Genomic DNA, 11,264 nt, shown 5'->3' with positions numbered 1-11,264 from the left:
TGAAGCAACCGATGCTTTGGTCATTCGGTTGACTCCTTGCTGCCCGTTTGTGCTTGTTGTCATGCTGGCAAAGTTGGAGTTTCGGCCGGTTTTACCCTTCTTTCTCCTGTCTGAACCTAAACCTTCTTTCACGAGGTAAATAGGTTGTTAAAGCATCTTCTGTTACTTTACGGTCTCGAATCTGTTCTTGAACTCAAACACAAGGGGTAAATAGACTTGTCTCCTTCAATCCTTCTTGAACGAACTGTAAACAAAGCCGAAACTCAAGATAGATTCATTCTCCCTCCCGAACTCTTTCATTCACCTATCCTACTAATAAATAGCCTTTACAGTTCAATAGGGGTGTACATTCAACCCAACAACTCGGACCAACCCAAGGGTTGGGTTGGGTTGGATTGGGTTGGATTAGCATTTCGAGTAGGGTTTGGTTCAGGTTCATGGGCAAAACCTTAAAATATATTAAGAATCCTTACGCATTGATGGGTTCGTGAGAGTGGTATTGAGGCCAGTCCAAGAATCCATATACGTCTTGTTTGAATGATAAAGCTCCGGGACCATTTTTACCTACTACATTAGATTTGAACCAATGACTCTCACCACATGAAAGCGATACTCTAACCGCTGAGTCAAGTAGGTCAAGCTGAGTAACGTCCGAGAAAATAGGCCCCTATAAGATAAAACCATGCAACATCAAACCGTCATCACATTTACAGATATTTTATTCTTAGACATCTTAAAAACAAACAAACAAACGACTCTAATAGAATGAATAAAAATAAAAATTTTATTTCGTTTATTTCGATCAACGTGTTTACTAAAATTCATAGATTAAATTAACCTATAGGACCCACTACTAATTTGAGATTCCGGCTCCATCGAAGAGGAATCACATTCCTCTCCTAAAATCTCGTCAATCTCGTACCACAATCTTTTCATTGATTACTTTACATCCTCTAGTTTATCTCGACTCACGTGTTTCTAATTTTATTTTACCATTTTCCTAATATTTTTTCGTTATTATAAAATAAAAACATATATAAAATTAAAAATTCCCATTTAATTTATTAATTATTTTGTTAAGAGTGGAATATTTATGCTAGATAATACTTAATATATGTTCTTTCAATAAAAAAAATTATTTAATATATTTTATTTGATGTAATTATTTATTGTTTTTAACAATAAATCAATTATTAAAATAAATAACACTATTATCGATTAAAATAATATTTTTATTGTGGATTATTATTATTATGTTAATTATTATTTAATAATAGTATTTTAGGTCGAATTTGATAATTAAAAAAATTGGTAAAATCGTACAAACCAATAAGATTGTGACACGTATAAGGTGCATGGATTTTGTGTGTAGCGCGTAGCAGAGGAATGGAGTAACGAACTCGACCCCACACATGATTCTCTCTGGAAAATCAGTCCAGACTTGGCTCGCAGAGTACCTGTAACCCGTTCGTCATTCTTCCTCATCTTCCCACTACCCGAACACTCAATCCCTCAAAACCATACCAGATTCTTCTCTCCTTGAAGTTCTCAATCAATGGTGGCTTCGTTTCTTCACTCCTGGATTTTCGACTTCATTCGCTACTGAAAACTTGCGTACTACGCCATTGCGGTTTTTGGAGAGCTTTTTTGAACTCTGTGATTGATGAAGCTTTGAAAGGAGTGGTAACGCTCGTTTTTGGAGTTTTTCTTTTGCATGTGCTCTTGTTTTCTCTGTTTTTCATTTTCTTTATGCTCTTTGCTTTGTGTTTTGAGTCTTTTCGTCTTGTTTGGATGCTGAGAGTGTTTGTTTTGTACGTTTGAAAGTTTTGGAAAGACCGCTGCTACCTACTGTGTTGGTGTTGTTCGTTTTCTTTCTGTTTGTTCTTGTATTGGTAATGGTGAACCGCAGTCTGGCCGTTGAAGTTTTTGCTTTTTCTTGAATGTTTTCTTTTTCATTGGCTGTTTAAAATCGATTTTTGCGGAATCTAGAGGGAGAAATATGAACAAATGCATTGTTGTGTTTCTTCTTTTCGTTTCTATGTCTATGAAGGATCGATTTGCTGCGTTTTCTAGTGGCTATGATGATGATGATGAAGTAGAAGAGTCTTGTGTTTTGAATTCTGCTATTGTCGAGATGAGTTTACAAATTTTAATTGTGGTGGGAGATCCATTGAGTTTTGTTTACGTTTACCAAGTGTATAGTTCAGTTCATCTTTGTTTGATACTCTGCTTGCAACCATTTCTACAGTGTTCTTGTTATACGAGCTATTTTCTTCAAAATCCACATGCAAGGGTTTCCTCTGTATATTTTACCCATTTCATGAAATTAGACATTTTTTCTAATTTTTTGAATGTATTCTTGCTGCATGTTTGTCATTTTTTCCGATTTCTTTCATCCTGTTCATATCTATTTTAGAGATTTTGAAATTTGTTCCAATGAATTTCGAGATTGCTTAGATTTTGTGTATGAACTTAGTAATATGTAGCCCAACGTTCTCATTTTTTGTCTATAATTTACTCTAGTATAGGAAACAGGTTTCCTCCAATTCCATCAATATTTGGGTGTTCCAATGTCTTCGAAAGAGAAAACTGTCAAGGCATTGAGTGCAACAAGATCAATAGGAATTCCCGATGACCAAGTAAAACCAATTTTGAGGGATCTGCTAAAGACGTATGATGGAAACTGGAAGCTCATTGAAGAAGACAACTATCGCACCTTAGTAGATGCATATTTTGAGCACAAGGAAAATGAGGTTTCTATTTAGACTTTTCTCCTTTTAAGAAAACTATGTCAGAGACTGATCTTTTATTGTGTTGTGAATAGGAATTAGAAGGAAAGAGAGGCGGTCTTATGCATGACCAAAAGTCTCCAATGTCTCTAAAAAGACCACGTGAAGGAGAACAACAGAATCAGGCTTTGTCCACCATTGGTAGCTCAAGCCATAGATCAGTTGTGAGGGAGGATAAAACTTCTGAAGTAAATGCTGGACAGGAAACTACGAAGTCGACTCAACATGGTATAGTCATTAGGCCCAGTGAAAATTTGTCATCAGTGAAACCCATTTCAGCAATTCATCCAGGTATTTATTTATAATTTTGAATATTAAAAATGGCAATATATTTGTTTAAGGAACGTCATTTTGTTATCTGATTACTTTCGTAATTACAGTACAGTTAATACCAAGTTTTCCGTTTAAAATGAACCCTTGGTTGAGCTCTTAGATGAATCATACGTCAGCTTAACACAACTTATTGATAGGCTTCCTGTTTTAAGGTTTGGCTTTGTGTAAAGTGGCTTTTGCAATAATAGTAGATTTGCCGCATGACAAACCATTTTACAAAAATGGCACAAATATAAAACTAAAAAACCCACACGTCAGTAATTTGCATAGATTCAGTGACCTACTTTGACATATTAGTGATATATTTTATCAATAATACAAAAATAGTATATCAATGATGTACTTTATCTACAAAAATGGTATATGAGTGATATACTAAATATTGGCTATGTTAGTGATGTGCTTTACACATAAATGATATTTTACTATACTTTATAGTAACAACCCAAGCTCACCGCTAGCAGATATTGTCCTTTTTGGACTTTTCCTTTCGGGCTTCCCCTCAAGATTTTTAGAATGTGTCTGTTAGGGAGAAGTTTCCACACCCTTGTAAAGAATGTTTTGTTCCCCTCTCCAACCGATGTGCGATCTCACAATTCATCCCCCTTCAGAGCCTAGCGTTCTTGCTGGCACTCGTTCTCTTCTCCAATCAATGTGGGATCTCACAATCCACCCCCTTTCAGGCCTAGCATCCTCGCTGACTCGTTCCTCTCTCCAATCGATGTGGGATCTTACAATTCACCCCCTTCGAGGCCCAGCGTCCTCGTTGGCACACCGCTCGGTGTCTGGCTCTAATACTATCTGTAACAACTCAAGCCACACCTAGCAGATATTGTCTTTTTTGGGCTTTCCCTCAAGGTTTTTAAAATGCGTCTGCTAGGGAGAGGTTTCCACACCCTTATAAAGAATGCTTCGTTCCCCTCTTTAATCGAAGTGGATCTCACAAGACATATCAATGATACAAAAATAGTACAACAATGAATATGAGGGAAAATTCTCCATATTTGCAAATGATTTTTTTCATGTAACAAATTTACAAATATGACGTATTATCTTACCATTCATTATAATTTTCCTTTAATTAATTGCTTTATAATTTCCCTTCAATTAATTGTTATAATTAGTGAAGTTGGTGGGAAGTTATCATGGCTACTTGCTTGGAAAATTGGTTGGAGTGGAACCATGAAGATTTTGAAGTCAAAACCTGAGATAATCATTGATCTGAATGCTATGGATTAAACATGTTGCCTATGTTGTAGATGGAATTTGGCCTAAAACCTGTTGTGATTAACCATTTTTTTTCTATTAATGCCAAAAGAATAACTTTTTTGACAATCTACTTTGGCTTTGAGATTGGGGGTATATATGATCTCCAATTCGTGTTCATTTCTTTTGTTATAAACATATTGTTTCAAAAAAAAAGTTTCATAAGCAGCCCAGCCAGAAACGGGTGCTGCTGAGTCTTTGTCATCTCATTTGGTAGATAGGAATTAGAACAGGGATATCTAATTTAAGCCAATTAGGTCATTTGACACTTCTTCCTTACCCTTGGAGAAGTAAAATTTTGCAAAACTGACTTATCCTTCGCATCATCTAAAACAGCTGGAAAACCATGATTTTCTGTGAAAATATTGTGTCATCTGTAACAGATCGTTTCTCGTAATCGATCATTTTAATAGATGAAGTGCAGTTAATTTTCTTTTAAATCTGTTATTAACTTCTCTGGTGGTACCCTTCATTTTTGCTGAATCAGATAAGAATGCATTTACAAATGGTACCATGGAATGCAATTCATACCAGATTTGCTCAAGTTCTTCTCAGTGTGCGAAGCCACTGAGTACTGCACCTTTTCAAGATCAATGCAGCAGTTATATTAGCAAGTGTTCAACTTCTTCTGAGCACGTGAGGCCAATTACTCGTGATCAACATAATAAAAGAAATAAAAGTCATTCTTTGTATAATATGTATGACTTGACAAAGGGTGCAGAGAAAGTTAAAATATCTTGGGTTAATGAATTAGGAAATGAGTCTATCCCTAAGTTCAATTACATACCAAACAACATAATTTTTCAAAATGCCAATGTCAGCATTTCAATGGCTCGGATTTCAGAGGACGAATGCTGTTCAAGTTGCTCAGGTGATTGTCTTTCATCATCTTATCCATGTGCTTGTGCTCGAGAAACTGGTGGGGATTTTGCTTATACACAAGAAGGTCTACTGAAAGAAGAATTTCTGAATCAATGTATGTCTATGGGATGCGAGCCTAAGAAGGAACATCTTTTTTATTGTGAAGATTGCCCAATCGAGAGGTTAAAGAATGACTGGAAGCCTGAGCGGTGCAAGGGTCATTTGCTCAGGAAGTTTATCAAAGAATGCTGGAGCAAATGTGGATGTGACATGCAATGTGGAAATCGAGTCGTACAACGAGGTATTTCATGCACATTGCAGGTCAGATTTATTTATATCTTCCTATGATGTTCTTGTTCTGAAACTGTTTTCCTCCAATTTGTATAATTCACGAAGTTGTTGGATATTATTAATTTAACCTGTTCATTATTGACCTCATTCAATAATGTACTACCATAAAGATCTCAAAAGAATACCTGTACCTGAAACCAATGTCATTGGGTTGGTAGGGAATTCCTAGGAGTGTAGACAACTCTTTTTAAGGAACTCGAGCCTTAACTTAAGAGGGTTTATGTGGAGTACTTTTTACTCGTCCTTCACAATACTACTTCACTATTGGTTAACATGGAGTATTTGGTCTTCTCGGGTGGTCCATACTAATTCAGAAAATTCTCATAAGATCTTATCAGTATAATTAAAAAAGTCCGGTGCTTCTAACTTCAATAGATAGGTTTTGATCTATTTATTTGAATAGCAAGACAGAGAAATGAACGTGGAAGCTGTTCAACTAATTATTTCTTGCGTTGTTTAATTACCTTTTTCAAGTTCTGGCCTTTGCATTTTTCTTGATGTATTCCTTGGCGCTTCTTTTAAACTGGCTCGAGAACCTTCATGATGCATATGATAATATAAAGGAAATGGATACTTGTTTGACTTGGTAACCTTAAACCAGATCTCTTGTGACTTGATTTTAGCTAAGATACATGCTTTGACCTCCATGTTTCAGGTTTTCTTCACTCGCGAAGGAAAAGGATGGGGTCTCAGAACTCTAAATAACTTACCAAAAGGGTCTTTTGTCTGTGAGTACGTTGGTGAAGTACTGACGAATACGGAGTTGTATGATCGAAATATGCAGAGAACTGGCAATGAGAGGCATACATATCCAGTAACTCTTGATGCGGACTGGGGCTCAGAGGGAGTTTTAGAGGATGACGAGTTACTCTGTTTGGATGCAACTTATTATGGAAATGTTGCAAGATTTATCAACCACAGGTATTGTAAGCATTGCATACACATTATTTTATTTTGCTTAAATTTCCTTTAATGGAAGTTTACTGCACGAGATATGTAAGCATTGCATAATTAGCACATAATGTTATGGATTTTTCAAATACTCTCATCCCTTTACTGCATCTTTAAAGTTATAACTTCTTTTTTTTTTTTTTTTTTTTTTTTTTTTTTGTGTGTTGTTGCTGCTGATATGTTACATGTATGTCTGAGATACAAGAATTTTTATTTAATGCAACTATAGAAGTAGGAATATAGGAATCCTAAGACGTGAAAAGAAAAAGAAAAAAGAAGTAAAATTTGAATCTACTAGGTAAAATTCCGTATTTCATTGGTATCTTTATTGAATTGGAGAGAATACTGATATTCTATTATATTATGCTTATATAGAAGAAAGACTCACTACAACGTAAGCAGAAAATAAATACACTAAAGACTAAATATTAACGACTAATATGTATACTTTTAAAGATTACAAATTCCAACGATCTTCCTTTCCTTAAACAAGATAATCTGTTGGTTGATCTGTGATTGATCTAAGTATCGATTGAACTTCATGTAAAATACAGAAAGGAATAAATTATTAGGCAACTCCAGAGATTAAAGAATGTTGTTTTTACTGAGATTATTTCTTTTCCATTAAACTTGTTTTCAGGTCATTATTTTCCGTATATGAAAATATATATACATACATTAGTTTATAATTCATGTAACCCACTTCCCTAACTTGAATGTATTTTGTTTTTCTTCTTTAGATGCTCTGATGCAAATCTGATCGACATTCCTGTTGAAGTCGAAACCCCCGATCACCACTATTATCATGTATGAATCTTAACAAACTTATAAATGTTCACAACACAGATGTCGCTGTCTTTGGGAAAACAGAAGAATATTACTCTGCCCTTTCTACTGGAAAATGGAAGCATCTTATATTTAGCTAAAGAAATCCGTCTAATTTCATTTCGCATCCTGTATGTGCAGCTTGCTTTTTTTACCAGCAGGGAAGTGAAAGCTTTGGAAGAGCTTACATGGGTAGGTATGCTTGACTAACAAAACTAAACTCTATTCTGATCTATTTTTATGTTTAATTAAAATTTTGATTTTTGAACTTTTCCTTATTTTTCGTTTTTTTTTTAATCTATTAGGTCCCTTAAATTTCAATATTGTCAATAGGTTAATAAACTTTTAATATTGTGATATTTGTCCTGAACTTATTAGACACTCGTCAAAATGTAAAGACTGATTAGACACAACATTAAAACTCTAGGGATATATTAGAACTTGAATTGCTTAATACTATCCATGTCTAACTTAAAATAAGTAGTTCTATTAATTCCTCAATTAATCAAGTCCATTTCCTTTTTTGAAAATTTGGTCCATTTCCTTTTCTTGAAATTGTGACTAGTTAGGAGCTAGTATGGATGTGCTATTTTTGTAAATATTGATTCCTCTATTGTGTTGAATGCTTTTAAGTTTTAAATAGTTGGATTTGGGCACTTTATTGTTAGGTTTTAACTCTTTTTTCTTGATTTTGTGGCTCTTTGGTATTTTTGTGATTGGGTTTGAGCATTTCTTTGATATGATCTTGGGATGGTGTGAATTGAATTTTAAATGATTTATTGGTTAATTTATGGGAAACCTTCAAATTTAGTTTTGAGGAGGTATTAACAACCATACGGTTATGCTTAGGACTTACATTTGGTGAAATTGATAGTTTAAGATTAAAATTAACTTGCACAGGTAACATTAGAGGTAAAAATTAAACTTTTTCTGAAAAGATGTTACTTTTATAGGAGAAGGAAATTTAAATTTAATATGCTAAAATATATGTTTAATATATTTAACACTGAAAAATTATTATTAATATTTCTATTTCAGTTCATTTTACAGAAGTAATTAAAAAGTATTAATATTTTAAGTTGTGTCTAATAATTGTTTGCCACACGTTCACAGTGCTGGATACATGTTTACTAATATTTTAAGTTGTACTTTATTCTACCATATGCGCCACTGATTATACATGATCTTGAATTTTTACGTTTGTGAGAATATACAGGACTATGCAATTGACTTTGACGATGAAGATCATCCTGTGAAGGCATTTGAATGCTGTTGTGGAAGTGGGTTTTGTCGAGATTCGAAGAAGAAACACAAGGAAGCACTTTTATAGGTACATTGCGTTCTATTCATTCATTTCTTTCCATCCTAAGAAAGCTTTGTCCTCAGTTTTAGAACTCGTTTTCATTAAATTGGTTTATGTCCATTTGTCAAATTCCATCATCATAGTCCAAGTGGTAGGATTGATAAGTGAGCCATTCTAGTATTTGTGTCCAAAACTAGATTTGAATCTTTTATTACCCTTACTAATGATTACTCTCATATAACTTGGGTATATTTTATGAAGGGCAGTTGCTTTCTCACTTCTGTAATTTTCATGTTGAAATTCGAACTTAGTTTGACATTTCCTTAAAAGTCTTGAGGTAGACAATCTTGGTGAGTGCTTTCTCACTTTTGTAATTTTCATGTTGAAATACGAAAAAGGTTTTTAAAACGCGTCTGTTAGGGAGATGTTTTGTTCTCCTCCCCAACCGATGTGGGATCTCACAATCCACCCTCCTTTGGGGCCCAGTGTCCTCACTGGCACTCATTCCCTTCTCCAATCGATGTGGGACCCCCCAATCCACCCCCTTCGGGGCCTAGCGTCCTTACTGGCACACTGTCTTGTGTCCCCCCCTCTAGGCCTCAGCCTCCTCGCTGGCACATTGCCCGGTGTCCGACTCTGATACCATTTGTAACTGCCCAAGCCCACCCGTAACATATATTGTCCTCTTTGGGTTTTCCGTTTCGAGTTTCCCCTCAAAGTTTTTAAAACGCATCTGCTAGGGAGAGATTTCCACACCCTTATAAAGAATACTTTGTTCTCCTTCCCAACCGAGGTGGGATCTCACAGTAACGATTTCCATCCTAGAATAATTAAAATAAGTAACAAGAGAGTGATTAAAAAAGAATCTCAAAATCTATTACATCAATTTGTTTAAGTCATATATAGAGAATTTATTTAACCCATGCATAGGATGTTTGTGAAAAAGATGTACATCAGTCAATACTTATTTGTCACTAGTCTGATGGGAACAGGTTGCAGGTTGAGTGGAGCAATAAACGAGGAATAAAAAGGCGATCAATCCTTCATCTTGGATGACTTTTTTGGTTCATCAGAAATTTTCCCAGGTTAGTGTTCATCCATCCACTTTTTGGTTTCTGCACGTTTTCCTATACATATCTCTTACTTCTTTGAGATGTCTTCTCTATCTCTTGTTATGCTTCCCAGTTTTTCTTTTTCGTCTTTTTTCCCTCGCACTATTGTCTTAAAGTTTTCTTTTTCATAACTAATTTTCTAACTAGTAATTTCTTTTTATGGCTTGATTACCATTTTCAGAAGAACAAAATATTTATTATTTATTATATAGTTGATATTGTTGGAAAATTTTAGAGCAAAAATTATTTTATACCCTTAAATTTTAGGAGTCATACTACTAGGAATCACGGATCTACACAATGGTATGATATTGTCCACTTTGAACATAAGCTCTCATGGCTTTGCTTTGGGCTTCCTCAAAAGGCCTCATACCAATGGAGAGGTAAAAATGGTTACAAGTGAGTACCATGATCATTCCCTAAATTAGCCGATGTGGGACTTTCATCATCCAACACCTCCCCTCGAACAAAGTACGCCTCCCCTTAATTGATGCTCAACTTCTTTGGAGTCTTAGTAATTTTTTACTGCCTGCGATGAGGCTTGACTCCTTTTATTTTGGAGTCCTTTGTTCGACATTTGAGAATTTACCAATATATTGGCACGACTAAATTTAGGGGAAGCCCAAAGCTATGCTCAGGACAATATCATACGATTAAATTTAGGGGAAGCCCAAAGCTATGCTCAGGACAATATCATACACACCTAATTATGTTCTCGTTGTTTACACATGTTTTAGGTGATGGATGGCCTGCAACAACTATAGCAAGAATGAGAAACTACTGTATAGGTCTGTTCTAGGAGCATGGGTATATCAATATTTTATTTCTCAACTACAACTCTGTACAGTTTTTCTTTACTTTCACGTCCTACTTTTAAAACACTTTAATGCGTTTTCTTGTAATTTCATCTATTGAGCTAGTTAAAGATATATTCTCGATAAAAAAATTAGAGATTCGAAGTATTCGTAGATATAGCAGTTTAGGGAGTAAACTTTGTAACTAATAGTAGTGGAGGGTGTAAGTGGTTCGGTTCGAAGTATTCTGCGTCGAATTTCTCGTAACGTTGAGAAATTGTGCCGACCGAACCAACTAGACCGTCGATTTGATCGATTCAACCCTTTGAAAGTTAAATCTCATTTCTGAGGACTTGAGATGGGAATTAGGAATGTACGAAATAATCAAAATCAAGGGGAAAGATAAAGAACCGGATCCTAAACCGAGCCGAAAATTCGTTTAGGCGGGTTAATCGAGTTCCTCTAGAATTAGTTATAAATTTACAAATTGGATTAAAAATGTCTTGATTAGAAACTAAGTTCTAATTTCAATAATCCATCGTAACTTTTCTAATATTTATAGTCATATTAATAATACTTCTGTTTATATTTTTAAATTTCATTAATTTTATGTGATATTCCAAAATATTAATTGACATTTAAGTATTTGATATAAAACTGAATTTTATCATTTTTAAAT

General features: G+C 34.7%; 1 protein-coding gene across 5 annotated transcripts; it reads left to right on the top strand.

Annotated features, from left to right (window-relative positions):
• The first annotated feature begins 1,436 nt into the window (after nt 1-1,436).
• On the top strand, nt 1,437-10,716 carry LOC111798313 (histone-lysine N-methyltransferase SUVR4-like). Of its 5 annotated transcripts, none has more exons than XM_023681374.2 (10): nt 1,437-1,683; nt 2,529-2,753; nt 2,825-3,080; nt 4,876-5,570; nt 6,256-6,521; nt 7,292-7,358; nt 7,518-7,568; nt 8,593-8,706; nt 9,672-9,764; nt 10,529-10,716. In XM_023681374.2, exons 2-8 carry the CDS (start codon nt 2,571-2,573, stop codon nt 8,704-8,706), a joined length of 1,632 nt encoding a protein of 543 aa, XP_023537142.2. In that variant the 5' UTR covers nt 1,437-1,683; nt 2,529-2,570; the 3' UTR covers nt 9,672-9,764; nt 10,529-10,716. The 5 variants fall into 5 exon arrangements, with proteins under 5 accessions (XP_023537142.2, XP_086981398.1, XP_086981401.1 ...); XM_087125272.1 differs by having other exon boundaries at nt 2,524-2,753; nt 9,679-9,764; XM_087125275.1 differs by having other exon boundaries at nt 2,524-2,753.
• Nucleotides 10,717-11,264: the final 548 nt, after the last annotated feature.

The sequence above is a fragment of the Cucurbita pepo genome, chromosome 7, assembly GCF_057944985.1.
Source record: "Cucurbita pepo subsp. pepo isolate OVF chromosome 7, ASM5794498v1, whole genome shotgun sequence".
Classification (NCBI taxonomy): Eukaryota; Viridiplantae; Streptophyta; class Magnoliopsida; order Cucurbitales; family Cucurbitaceae; genus Cucurbita; species Cucurbita pepo.
This window is presented reverse-complemented; position numbering and strand designations above follow the sequence as displayed.